At 41.9% G+C, this 14,847-nt stretch overlaps 2 protein-coding genes across 3 annotated transcripts in view; one reads left to right on the forward strand and one right to left on the reverse strand.

Moving 5' to 3' along the window:
• trim46a (tripartite motif containing 46a) overlaps window positions 1–6,468 on the reverse strand; it is a gene marked incomplete at both ends in the record, with an annotated part of 56,815 nt that extends 50,347 nt beyond the window's left edge. Inside the window, 3 exon segments of the mRNA XM_084336077.1 lie at window positions 4,573–4,605; window positions 4,608–4,830; window positions 6,409–6,468. Of these exon segments, the coding sequence (XP_084192203.1) occupies window positions 4,573–4,605; window positions 4,608–4,830; window positions 6,409–6,468 (316 nt within the window).
• A 699-nt stretch (window positions 6,469–7,167) lies between these two features.
• Window positions 7,168–14,523, forward strand: tmem107l (transmembrane protein 107 like). Of its 2 annotated transcripts, none has more exons than XM_084336275.1 (5): window positions 7,168–7,553; window positions 9,931–9,998; window positions 10,081–10,181; window positions 13,056–13,152; window positions 13,946–14,523. In XM_084336275.1, the coding sequence occupies exons 1-5, from the start codon at window positions 7,467–7,469 to the stop codon at window positions 14,013–14,015; spliced, it is 423 nt and encodes a 140-aa protein (XP_084192401.1). In that variant the 5' UTR covers window positions 7,168–7,466; the 3' UTR covers window positions 14,016–14,523. The 2 variants fall into 2 exon arrangements, with proteins under 2 accessions (XP_084192401.1, XP_084192400.1); XM_084336274.1 differs by having other exon boundaries at window positions 13,987–14,523.
• The last annotated feature ends 324 nt before the right edge of the window (window positions 14,524–14,847 follow it).

Consider the following 14,847-nt stretch of genomic DNA (forward strand, 5'->3'; position numbering starts at 1 on the left):
TACCGACGCCGTCGCTCCTCAGGGAACGAGGCATAATGATTTTACTGCAACGAAATGTTATAATAAAAGCCCTTCGTTCTATACACTTGTCTGATTGAAAACTTTATTAACAGACCGCAGAATGGGTACAACTCGGCACGCTCTGAGCAAAGAAAGGAACTTAGATATTAATTGAGTAACGCTTGCCTTGCTATGGTCCGGTAAATACGAACGTGTAACTATACTAACGTTAATGCCACAAATCGAATGCCTTTGTAATCATAAGTAGTAACGTTATAATAATAATAAGAAGAAATGGTCGGGGGGGTAACCGGCGGGCGCGCCGCTACCACCCCTGCTCGCGACACCGAGGGGAGACTTCGAATCCGTGTTTCACTTTTAATAACTAATGCGTGCTTGCCGAATCCCAAACAATATTCATGCTGCAAAGTCATCCTCTAAAGATAGACATTTAGACTAGAGGCAGGCTATATGCTATAAAGAGTAGACTACAAAAAAAATGCTTTAAAACTATTTTTTTGTGTGCGTGTGTGCGGTAAATACCGCGGCGGTAGGAAATATTTTGAAAATGTGTGCGGTAAGGAAAACATCAATACCGCGGCAGCTCTACCCTCGGGTCTTTGCCACCGGCACGGTCCATCGTGATATTGGAGATGGATCGAGCAATAGACTGTTACTGTAGCTGTCAAAGCTCCATCACAAATGCAGTTATGTGAATAGAAAGGGATTCCACTCAGTCAATGTTGCGATGCGCATTTGCCTGATACATGTTATTGCTGGATGCCGGGAGGAAAGGCATGCTGCATGTTTTCAATTCATTAAATAAAACGGATACTTTTTGCAAGGGTTTACTGACTGTCATACAAATAATCAACCAACTACATACTGTAACTTTTCAGTGCACGTTCTTATTTACATTGTGACAACAGCCTTGTGAGTTCCCGCAGTGACCCGCACACAGACATGATGGAATTCAAGTTCAAGTTTGTATTGATCACATATAGGCAGGCTACACATGGCGTATCTGCTACATCATACATGGCAGTGAGATTCATTGTTCTTGTATATGCTCTCGTATTATTGTTTATATAGGCTACCCAATACTGACATCAAAATAGATTGTATGCCTCTAGAAATCATATGCAGCAGGTAGAAAATTGACGGAAAATCCGTCGCGATTTGGAATAAAATTGAGGAGAACTTTAATCCCTGGGTATTAATCAAACAAAACGGAAAAAGGCAGTCATATTCCAGCACGGTCTTTATTAGTGTTTGCGCTGCCCAGGCAGCAATGGTTAATAGATATCATATCCGACATCACCGTAAGTGTACACGTCTGTCAGCCTGTCTCATAACACGCTTCCCTCGGCTTAGTCCATTCTTCCACATTTCATGGGGGTGTCCATTACCGTATATGGTTAATCGGGGCGGTTTTGGTATGCAAATACGTGAAAGTGTGCACGAGCCTCGGCGCAGGGCCAAGGTGATATTTATCATGACAGGTGTGCGTAGAACCTGCGTACGCACGTGTGGTAAATCCCGTTTCTTTTGTGCGTGCACTCATTCTAAATTCTGTGCTTACGTGTGGAAATAGAACATTTTCTACATCACGTTGATGAATGAGGGCCCAGGTATTCACCACATGTGGAGTAGCAACCATTTTGTGCAAAAAATCACAACCCCGTTACACTCAACCCCGTTACGTTTGAATGTAATGTTTGAATGTAATGGGGTTGTGAGATTGTAACAGGGTTGTGATTTTAACACCGATTTTGAAGTTATACAATAATAGTTAAATTAATTATTGAGCTTTTTCAACATGCTTATGCCACATACATATTAATTGTAATGTGCATGTTGCTGTGTGTGTGTGCTCACATGTTACCCTAGACTCAACCCTGTTACAGCTACATGTTTATTAATTATTTCTTTAAGTTTATGAAAAACAAATTCAACTTTTGAATAATTTTGTCTGAAACGTTTAGAGCAAACATAAGAATAGGTCACATAAGAAAGGGCAAATCACATTTCTGATGAAAACGCTTGCGGCCGCTGTCAAAAAAAGGCAAATTGCAGGGTTCAGAATAGCAAAACGTGTAGGATTTTATAGAGCAATTATAGAAATGGTGTGAAGGACATCTAATTATTATAGAAATGTTGACTTTAGCACAAATACATGGTTTAATCTTATTCAGAGAGCTTCCAGAGTGTCCGTAACGGGGTTGAAGAATAATGGTGTCCATATCATACAATAATGAATGAATGACCTTTATTTATATAGCACCCTTCACAGCACGAATGCACAGGGTGCTTTACACTACAGCTTAATATAAAAACACAATAAAACTATGATAATGACCAAAAATAATAGAGATTTCATGCCTGAGATGGGAAAATATATTTTTCTGGAAGTTAAATATGTCATTCATCTTGAGGGGTGTTCAGAAAAGTAATACCTCTTGGTAAAAAAAAATCCCAAAGTCCAAATCGGACTGGATTGGTGGAATGACTCAAGTATACACTTACTATCCCAAATCAAAGCGTTTTCCTGAAGAAGCAACGCAGCGCAATGCATATATTGTAGCAGTCAGTCAGTCAGCGTGATACAACTGGACACTGTCAATAAACTCCAGGGCCCTCATTCATCAACGTGGCGTAGAAAATGTTCTATTTCCACACGTAAGCACAGAATTTAGAATCAGTGCATGCACAAAAAAAACAGGATTTACCACACGTGCGTACGCAGGTTCTACGCACACCTGTCATGATAAATATCACCTTGGCCCTGCGCCGAGGCTCGTGCACACTTTCACGTATTTGCATACCAAAACCGCCCCGATTAACCATATACGGTAATGGAACACCCCCATGAAATGTGGAAGAATGGACTAAACCGAGGGAAGCGTGTCATGAGACAGGCTGACAGACGTGTACACGTACGGTGATGTCGGATATGATATCTATTAACCATTGCTGCCTGGGCAGCGCAAACACTAATAAAGACCGTGCTGGAATATGACTGCCTTTTTCCGTTTTGTTTGATTAATACCCAGGGATTAAAGTTCTCCTCAATTTTATTCCAAATCGCGACGGATTTTCCGTCAATTTTCTACCTGCTGCATATGATTTCTAGAGGCATACAATCTATTTTGATGTCAGTATTGGGTAGCCTATATAAACAATAATACGAGAGCATATACAAGAACAATGAATCTCACTGCCAATGATGTAGCCTATATGCCATGTGTAGCCTGCCTATATGTGATCAATACAAACTTGAACTTGAATTCCATCATGTCTGTGTGCGGGTCACTGCGGGAACTCACAAGGCTGTTGTCACAATGTAAATAAGAACGTGCACTGAAAAGTTACAGTATGTAGTTGGTTGATTATTTGTATGACAGTCAGTAAACCCTTGCAAAAAGTATCCGTTTTATTTAATGGATTGAAAACATGCAGCATGCCTTTCCTCCCGGCAGCAACAACATGTATCAGGCAAATGCGCATCGCAACATTGACTGAGTGGAATCCCTTTCTATTCACATAACTGCATTTGTGATGGAGCTTTGACAGCTACAGTAACAGTCTATTGCTCGATCCATCTCCAATATCACGATGGACCGTGCCGGTGGCAAAGACCCGAGGGTGGAGAGGATCTTGAATGAATTCCATCATCATATTTATATGTTGTGTGTCTGTCCACTATGTCTGTTACTTTGTTATTCCCCCCCCCTATCTATGTAAAGCGACCTTGGGTCTCTTGAAAGGCGCTATATAAAATGAAGCTATTATTATTATTGTTATTATTATTATTATCACATCTGAGCGGGAGCTCACAAATAGACTGTTAGTCTCAGTGAAGTTTCAACAGAGGTCATCTATTCTAACCAACAAATTGAAGTAGAAAGCATTTCGTGACCAATCTTATTTGGAAACATGACACACAAAATAATTCGCTTTTTATTTGAAACAATATTTAATCGCGTTTGGAGGTTGGTGTTCTGCGTCTGCCCCCCCGTGCCAAACAAGCAGGCCAACCTCTTGTTCGCGTGTGAGCCCGTTATAATTACACTACTGTCGCTATTTTACAATGAACTATAATGAATTACGGGTCATACAGAAGTTGAACACTAATGCACGGAAGCTTATTTCCGCCTTGAAACTAATGCAGAACTGAGGAGCGATTATGCCGTAGTAACGATATTCTACCACTGGGCGTCAGCTAAGTGTGCTCCGAGCTGTGCGTACACATAAGCACGAAGTCAAGTTCAAGTTGAAATTGATGAATCCCACTCTTTGCTTAGAAATGGTCGTACGCACAGGTTAAGCACATATCTGTGCGTAAGACACGTTGATGAATGAGGGCCCTGGGTCTTAAGCACCCATTTCACCCATACTATCTCAAATCATACCAGCTGTTTCCAAGGACCAGCATAAGTTGCGCCAGTGTACATGTTGTGTCATTGTTTGAAACACCATCTATATATCTCTAGGCTACTTATCATCTTATACTCACAACACACAAGATTGCAAAACAGACACACAGAAAAGAAAACACAAAATAAAACACACCTGCTCTGAGGACCCGCTCCAGGCGGTCGGGGTCCTGGGCGTGGGTCTCCGTGCCTGGCGCGGGGAGCGTGTGTTGGGCGTGGAGGCCGGGGAGTTGGGCTCCGGGGGCAGATCGGGGGGAGGGTAGCCGCTCTGCACCAACACCTCGGCGGCACACAGCAGACACACACTGTGCTGGCAGGGCAGCAGGACGGGCTGCTTCACCATCTCAGTGCACACTGGACAGTGCAGCTCCTGTTCCATGCTCTTCATGTTGGACTGGGGAGGAAGAAGAAGGGGGGGGGGGGGGGGGGGGGGATCAACCATAATGAAAGAAGCGAGGAGATTAACCCTTTCACTACCACACTACCAAATGGTTAACCCTTTCACTGCGACAATACAGGTTAACCCTTTCACTGCCACACTACAGAATGTTAACCCGTTCACTGCCACACTACAGACCGTCTGTAGTGGTGCTGGTGAAAGGGTTAACCTTCTGTGGTGGTGTGGTAGTGAAAGGGTTAAGACGAGACGAGGGAAGACGATAGGCGGTTGTGGGGAAAGTAAGGTATTGAGAGATGAGTCAGATGAGAGGAAATCTGAGTCAGCGCAATAAGTAAAGGAGTAGCTCTTACATTCCATGCATCCTGTTCTCCGCTGGAAGATGGGGTCGAGAGACACCGGGAGTAGTTCGAGAGAGAGAGAGAGAGAGAGAGAGAGAGAGAGAGAGAGAGAGAGAGAGAGAGAGAGAGAGAGAGAGAGAGAGAGAGAGATGAGAGAGAGAGAGAGAGAGAGAGAGAGAGGGAGGGAGAGAGAGAGAGAGAGAGAGAGAGAGAGAGAGAGAGAGAGAGAGAGAGAGAGAGAGAGAGAGAGAGAGGGAGAGAGAGAGAGAGAGGAGGCCAGGACAAAGAAGTATGTGGTTAATAAGAACTGATGTTAGAGCACAGAAGTGTAAAAGTACAACAGCCTCTGATGACTTCAAGCACAAGCCAGCAGCACGCTATCCTACATGGAGAGAGTCTTCTCTATGTGCATTTGTCTGTTGCCTGCTTTTTATGTAAAAAACTTGGGATTTTCGTAAAAAATGTTGGCACAATGCTCAGACCTATAGCTGACGGCGTGGCTTGCATGTGTATTCAACAAATAGGTTTCGATGTGCCTCACTGGGTTTTACACACCGCTTCTGCCAGGCCATGGTCCAGAGCTGCAGGCTGCATCCCGTTTCTATGACAACAAGCATCATCCCTAGTACCTCCTCGTCATGTGTGAGGAACGCATGTAAAGCTACCTTTAGCCAACATTTCCCCCGCTATCATAGAAGAGTTTGTTTTGATTTATTCGATTAGACAAGATGAGGTGAGTGTTCAGTAGGCCTGACCTAGCTGTGGCCTTGCTTCCTCCATTCCCCCCTGGAGCTATAGGCCAATGGCCAGATTTTATTTTGTATTTAATCAATGTGTTTTCTTTTTTTTTTTTTATCTCACGATTCAATAGATAATCAACCATTTACTTCTCTGTAGAAAACGTCCCCATATATCCATGCATATCCTGCATGTGGAACAGTGCTAATCACCAGGCCAGGCCTCCTTAGTTCTCTTATATGCTCATCTTAAATTATGAACTATGGGGACCTCGGGCATGCAGATTTCATAATTCACCGTCAGCTCATTTGATTTTGCTTTAGGATATTTATTGGACTACACAATACATGCTGTAATATTCTAAGACAATACAGGACGAGACTATGGAAATGATGCAGCAATGGCATATACAACAAACACATGTAGGTAAGACATTGATTTCGATTTCGGTATATAAAATAGCCAGTTGTGGGCTATATAGGAGAATCACGCTTACACTAATGCGAACCAACGCGTCCATTATCGAGGTGAAGGTTTGTAACTCCGCTTCTGCCATGCCTTGAGAATGCGAATCGGTGCCTCTCGCAGCTTAAGGTGACTAAATCCGTTTCCAGGAAAGCTGTGGACCGGACCAGGTCCGAAGAGAAGACGGTAGGTTAGGTCTGGACTCATGGACTGGTCACAATAGATGTGCTCTAATTGATTGTGGTCTGCTGATGTTTGCTGTGGCGCACACAGCATCCTCTACCGTTCCTCTCGAAAAGAACTCGCACGTAGAAACTGAGTGCGTTCCATTTCAGGGAGAGAGAGGGGGGGGGGTATTTTGTAAGTGGTTGACTCATAGCGTTGTCGTAAGCAATGCATTGGTTCCTATTTTGCAAGACTGGGTGGAATATATTTTGAAACATAGTGTTGATCCATGAGTTTAAATATTTGGCCGATAATATCCGGTTAATTAGTCACGCATATGCTCCAAAATAGATCTCCAAATTGTATTTTCGGGGGGGGGGGGTTAGCAGCATCCCTCATAATAAAAAATATTCTAGTAAAATTGTTGGCTGTGGCCCAGTTAACAACCTCACCACCAGATGGCAGCAGTGTGTAAGAAAAGACATTCGCTGGTGCCAAAGAGTCAGTGCCCCACAATTTCCCTCCGTGTCCGGAACCTTAAATGATCTGTTTTCATGATTAAACCGGCCAGTAATCAAGTGTGCACCCTGGTTTAAGTTGTTGTAGTCATATGGTTGTAGTAACCAACCAGCTTTGTTAGCAACGGCGAAGCTGATATGTTTGAGTGGCCGCATTGTAGCGAATCTCAAAGTCTGTTTATATATATATATCGTTATTTATTAGCCAGTAAAGTAATAGTTAACCAAACACGTCGTTCTCGCCATAGATATATATATATCGTTCTCCTCGCTAGATCGTTTTGCGTGATGAGTTGTACGATTCTCTTTTACTAAGTTAGCTAGCCTAGCTTGCGACAGCAAGTCAGGCGAATCGATAGCGTTGGCACATCACCTATTCAACCTAACTTTACTGTACACACCAGCCATGTCCGTCGTCAGTAGCCTGGTTCCTGCACGGTTTCTGACCATCATAGCCCACCTTGTCATTGTTATCACTATCTTCTGGTCGAGGGTAAGTTAGGAAGGTTATTCATACTTGATTGATTGATTGAACACTTTATTTCAATTGTTAAGGGGATGCAGACCAGAGAAAGACTTTCGTCTTGTTTACATCAGGGTTCCCCCATTTTCAATACCACGTTAGCATCAAGATAATTTCATTCATTTCCCCATATGATCTGTTAACGTTAGCTTTTTAATCAATAGAGGCCTTGCACGGAATGCTTGTGTAGTTTCTTGGTCTTCCAACATAGAAACATAGACTGTAACATAGAAACCATTGTTTTGTACATGACAATGGTTGCTGTGTTGATATGAGAAATATTGTGAATCTCTTTATTCTTACAGGATCGTGTAAACAAGTCACAATGGAACAGTAATATAATTACCAGTGTTTTACTTACTCTACCACTGCACAGTTCAAAAGTGGTTACAGGCAGCCATGTTGGAAGAAGGATGTTGTTCAAGATGTATGTTGTAAGAAGGAGAACTAGAAGGAGAACTGCACAAGGCCCCTATTCAGAACACCAACACCACCACCAGCACCATCTCTTTCTTGTCAATCTATGACTCTTAATGTTACCTCTGATATAAACCTGTGTCTCACTGTCTTTCATGCTGTGTCTATTTTGCCTTGACATAAACTGACACCATCTCGAAAGTCATGGAGAAAATAGTCTATGAACAGGTCGAAAAGTACTTGGCGGAAAAAAATCTAATCTACGAATTCCAATCTGGCTTCAGAACGTCCCACTCCACTGACACGTGCCTTCTCTATTTGAACGACCACATCAAACAAGAGGTGGACGCGGGCAAATACTGCGGCATGGTCATGCTGGACCTACAAAAGGCCTTCGACACTGTCAATCACTCCATTCTAATGGACAAGCTAAAAGCAATTGGTTTTGATAGCTTATCAGTGAGCTGGATGCAATCCTACCTGGAGGGGAGAGAACAGATGGTAGAGGTAAACGGTACTCTATCCCCCCCCCTCACAGTGAGCTGTGGTGTTCCACAAGGAAGCATACTAGGACCGCTACTCTTCCTAATTTATGCAAATGACATGTCGTCAGCCTGTGACTGCAACTTGTTCCTGTTTGCGGACGACTCAGCCCTGCTGGTCTCTGACAAGAACAAATTGCAGGTTGAAAAAACCCTCAGCACGGAACTAGGCAAAATCTGCATATGGCTCGCTGATAACAAACTATCATTACACATGGGCAAAACAGAGTCCATTCTCTTCGGTTCAAATAACAAACTCAACAAGACCGACGGATTCTCAGTTACAGTGGGTGACAATATTGTCACAAGGAAAGACGAAATTACCTACCTGGGTTCCATCCTAGAGGCAAATCTTTCCTGTGACAAAATGGCATCCAATGTAATAAAAAAAGTCAACCAACGAACTAGATTCTTGTACCGGATCTCCTCTCTGGTAAACAAGAATACCCTGAAGACTCTGGCAGGAGCACTCATTCAAGGGTACTATGACTATGCGTGCACCTCATGGTACCAAAGCACCTCAAAGGCGCTTAAAACAAAATTACAAACATCACAAAACAAACTGGTCAGACTACTACTTGACCTGAACCCCAGAACCCACCTCACCCCTGCCCACTTTGCCAACCTAGGATGGCTTAGAGTAGACGACAGAGTACAGCAACTTGCAATGGGCCTGGTCTACAAGATACACTATACGACCGGGGTGCCCATGTACATGTCAAAATACTTCCCAAAGGTCAGTGAATACCACAACCACTACACCAGAGGAAGCTCAACAAATCATGTTAAACCCAGATTCGGCTCAAACAAGGGACTAAACACGTTTCGCAATTATGCCACAACAATGTGGAACGCCCTACCCAAAGCTGTAAAGGAATGTGAATCCCTGCCCACATTCAAAACCACTCTTAAAGAGCACCTACGGGAGGCTGCAATTCGAAACTGGCCACCGTAAATGCCCAAAACCCCCACCACCTCCTAATAGACAGTCTCCTCACCACCGCATGTATATATTCCCTCCCCGCCGTATGTATATTTCCCTCCCACCCACCCACCCCCTCCTAATGTACAGTCCCCTCCCCATCATATGTATATACTCTGTCAGGATCTAGGGGTAACAGTACTGTATATTTGAATACCGTTATGTCACAAATGTATCAGTACTAAATACCTATATGTCCCTATGCCATAAATGTCATGTATGTTGTGTATGTCATAAATGTCTATATGAATTGAAAATGGGGGACCCTGATGGAAACAAGACAAACGTCTTTCTCAGGTCTGCATCCCCTTAACAATTGTATGTATTGAGCCGTACTGTATTGTACCCATTCTGCAATCTGTTAAATAAAGTTTTCATTTATTCATTCATTCATCATTTGACATAGGAAAACAACGTGAAGGCCTGCCTGCCTCTGGATTTCACACAAGAGCAGTATGAAGAGGAAGACACAAAGTGAGATTTTATTACACTCGCATAACATACATACATACTATTTTCACACATATTGTGTGACCTTTCTTCCTGTCTGTCTCAGGTTGGTGGTGGCATTAGCAGTGACGATAGGTCTGTTTGCTATAGAGCTGGCTGGCTTCTTCTCTGGGGTCTCCATGTTCAACTGCAGCCAGGGACTCCTCTGTATCCTTTACATTGATTAATCTACTCCAACAGAAAACTGAGACACAAGCCCAACATACATCTGTCTGTCGTCTAAACCAGGGGTTCCCAAACTTTTCAGGCCGGGACCCAGAAAATAAGGCGTCAGAGAGCCGCGGCCCAATGCACATCGTCAGGCTTTTTATTTTTTTGCCAGGTGACCGATTTTTTAAGCCAAATATCACTTCAATCCTATTAACACTTTGAGCGCCACGTCACGGCTTTTCTCGGGTTTACGATAGTGGCGTTGAAAGCCACGTCACGGCTTTCAATACTATTGATAATCTAGCGTTTATTTGAAAACGATTCATAAATAGGCAGACAAATATCAACGTTCTGGAATATTCCAGTAAAAGGCGATTATCAGGGAATAGGTTGTTTTTCACCTGAAAACGTGTGCTTTTCTAAATGCTCTCAAATGGAAATGAAGAGATAAACAACCAATCTGCCTTGACAACACTGACTGGAAAATGATTCTTTGATAAGCGACGGGCAGATTAGACACATAGCCATAATTTAAAACATAGATTAAGCGATATTAACATTAACATTGGGAGTGGACCGTGGCATTCAAGGGGGTAAAAAGGAAAACACGGCGTGGCGCTCAAAGTGTTAAGTTAGTTCAAGTTAGTTATTCATTTATATGTGCTATTTATGAGAGGGCTAACTTGTTGCAAAATAATAATGATAATAATAATAGCCTCATTAAAATACTATTGTTGCTTCGGTTGTTTTCAGCGTTTTATGTGCATAATCTGTTATTTAGTTTGAAATGTTCGTTGAAATAAGTAGATTTTCCGTTTTTGTTTATTTATTAAGTTAATATAAAACCATATAGTCACATTTTAGAATACAATAGAATAGAATTTTAGAATACAACTAGAAACACTGTCCTGGCCTGCTTCTAAGTTTAGTGGCCTGACAAAAAAAAAAAAAAAAAAAAAAATTTTAATCATCTCGCGGCCCTCCCGTGGCTGCTCGCGGCCCACCTTTGGTCACTATGGTCGCCAAAAACGTCTTACCACGTCATTCCCCGCCATGCTCATTCTGCCAAAGACGCCGTAACACGTCATTGATATCAATATTTCAATAATCTGTGATCGAAATCATATTTCTCCCCCGGAGACTTGAGATCTACTGTTGATCCCCTCTCAACTCTCCAACGGTTCAAGAGCGCCATCTGGTGGCCGATCGGCGGATCGCTCAAACCGGAAACCGGAAGCTGGTGCTCATTCCAATTCGGTCCGATCACTCGCTAATAGTCCCGGGACACAAGCTAGACACAATGGATAGCAATCCGTTACCAATAACTCGATAAACAACATGATTTGGACGTATATACTATTATACAACCTGGAGATGGATCGCATACATCCCATAATAGGAATATTTCTGCTCCACGCTCATCGCCCAACGGCCCGAGGAAGCTACGGTGAGATTCAGCGTTTTTTTTTAACGTGTTCGATATAAACTGCTCTGATGATCATATCACCCACACTAGATGAATCATCTAACGTTGGCCACGGAATTATAAACGACCCCCCCCCCCCCCCCCATCCGGTCAACATCCGATGATAAGTAGTAACTTCTAGAAGCACGTCCATTTGAATTTTTTTATCTCGCGCAGATTGCTATCAAACTGTATACAATCATCAATATAATGCATTTAGGGCTATAAATCACATTCTGGAGAAAGCTGCAGAAAACGATAAAAACATACTTATACTTTAGACCGTATTTTAGTATGAATATGTGAATGAAAAAGTATAACGTTGCTACACCCTGAACAATAGATACTTGATGTTGAATGGGCCATAGTAATGTCAATTTAGCAATACAATTTAAAAAGTTATAGCCCTGCAAAGAAGGGGAACTTCTCCATAGACAAATAGAGCTGGCGTGGGATGGTTTATTCTGAATTTAAGCCTGGCGACCAAAGTGTTAATTATGCTTCTTGTTGGTAAACCAGGTAGTGTCTTCAATACACACACATACAAAAAAATCCTAAACGAGATCCAGGGTATAAATAATGAATTCAATTCTAGGTTTATTTGAAGCATCTGAATAATCTGAAGAAAACATCAAAATAAATGTTCCAATACTCCAAAAATAACTGAATTATCACTGATGTGGTTTAAAGAAAAATTTCTAACCTGGCACCTTCACCAAACATTTTGAATATCCCTAGTGTTGCACTGTTCATATTTATGACACGGATGTCTAGCTACATACTTATTAGGTATGTTATTAATGTACTTTTGTTGAGTTGGACTGCAGGAACAAAGCCGCACGTCTACACATGAACTTGGTGGGGCAGAGAGAGAGTTTATTGCACATGCGCAGAGGTTATATACACACATGTATGGATACCCGCAATGACCAAATGTGAGACTGTACATTACGTTATGTTCAACACCTAGGCCTAGATAAACTAAGAACACAACAGAGTGGCTCCAACATGTTATGCATTTCACTTGTAATCAGTTTGTAGAGGGATATTGAACCTCATGGTTTAGTTTACTTTAGGAAGGCCTTATGGAACAAGCCCCCGGCATCAATTATGTACCTCATTGTATGGTTGTCTTTGCCAGCCCGATGGAATGAGGACCGCGCGGACTCGACCCCTATATTATGTGCTGTTTCCATGTAAGTAGGCTATACGTGGTTGAGTCTGTACACAGTCCTCATTTCAAATGGTCAAAACATATTACTTACATAGAGCATCTTTAAGGCAGAAACATAAAAAGTTGTCTCATGCAACCTGGAAAAGGGCTATTGTAGGGACAACCATGTCATTGGTTAATGATTCCATGACTCAAAACACCCTCTGTGTGCTGCCATCGTGATCCACTGCAGCCATTGCTGTCCATGCTAGTGCTTCTGTGGCGCTGCTTTTCTTTCTGTTTGAGCAGTGGGAGTGTGACATCTACTGGTGGATCCTTGCTGTCTGCAGGTCAGTGTGTGTGCAGACGTGAGCATCTTCCAAGCAGGTTTTCTTTCCCTGACAGTATTTTCCCCAGCACTGGCTGTCCACTGCAGCGCATCTGTGTCCCTATCTTTCTATGTATTTCAGAAGTGGGAATGCTGGACCTATTGGGTTATTTTTGCCCTCTGCAGGTTGGTGTGTGTGTGAGTGAGTGTGTGTAGAGGAGCCAAAGCTATATATTTAGGTTATTGTATTATATGAATGTTTGTTTATTTTTATAACTTTACATTGAAACGGCATTAGGAATATTGATTGGATTTAGATAGTCATTGAACCGTCTTATTTGTCATAATAGAACATTCTAGAACATTTGTGATGTCACAGTATGATGTCTTATCCAACATTCTAGAACATTTGTGATGTCACCGTATGATGTCATAATCAAACATTATAGAACATTTGTGATGTCACAGTATGATGTCATAACTAGGGATGCTCGATATTGGCTTTTTTACCTATACCGATATTGTCCAACTCTTAATTTCCGATACCGATATCACATTTTAATGCCGATAATATCGGACATCATTTCTATAGAAATGTAAAAAAAAATTGAAAACCGATACTTTCCGATATCACATTTTAATGCCGATATCGGCCGATAATATCGGTGGGCCGATAATATCGGACATCCCTAGTCATAACCAAACATTCTAGAACATTTGTGTATCTATATATATTCAACAATTCTCTCAGAAGAGGTCAGTGTCAGAGAGAGAGAATGAAAATGTGTTTAATGTATCTCGCTCTCTCTCTCTAGTGTTCTTCCAGCCTTCACAGAGTTTCTCCTCTTCATTGCAGTATTTGGAATGAAGAAAAAGCCGTTATAACCGGGATGCATACGAGAGTGATTTTGACTGAACCAGACAGACTCTACTCTACATAGAGGCATATAAGAACACATACTGTATAGTGCTGTCATGTAAGTGGATTTCACTCCCAATGATCGGACCCTGCAAAGTGCCCACTTCCCTGTATGCTTTTATGAACGGACACTTTATCAGCCTTAATGGATGTTTGCACAGCATTTCTCTTGTAATCGTGTTTACTTCTGGCTGGTTTTCCAAACCTACGCTAATGCTTGACCACATTAGGATAAGGTTGAGAGAAAATAACAGGCCAGAGATCACATAATTTCCAAACTGGCACAACGGACCCTTTAGAATTACTTTGTTGGCTCTGTCATTACAATACCTTGATCAACAGTGTGACGTTGAAATACTTGATCATTTGTAAAAGACAGTGTTTATAATCCCAGCACTGTTTGCATGTCTCATATGTTTTTCCCCCCTGAAACTGAGGTATGTACTCTGTCACATGACTGCTGCTTCCCCAAAGTCCCCCCCCCCCCTTTTTTTTTTTTTTTTTTTTTTTTTATAAAATAGAAGTTTATTTCAGGGACAACATACAAAAAAAATAGTAGTCTCCAAAGAGAAAAGATGCATTGCACTAGATTGTAGCTTTTGCTATTTTACATCTCCAGTCCCTGGTACATACAATATAAAAATACAATAAAAACATACAATACAAACTTACAATGTAAAACAATACAATACAACAGTTCGCTAACGTTACATGCTAATCAAAGGTATCAAAAGTAACTTAATTTTGGTGTGGTGGGTCAGGTGATTGATTGATTGAAATCTTTAATTAACAGATTGC

Source organism: Notolepis coatsorum (assembly GCF_963971535.1).
Source record: "Notolepis coatsorum genome assembly, chromosome: 19".
Classification (NCBI taxonomy): domain Eukaryota; kingdom Metazoa; phylum Chordata; class Actinopteri; order Aulopiformes; family Paralepididae; genus Notolepis; species Notolepis coatsorum.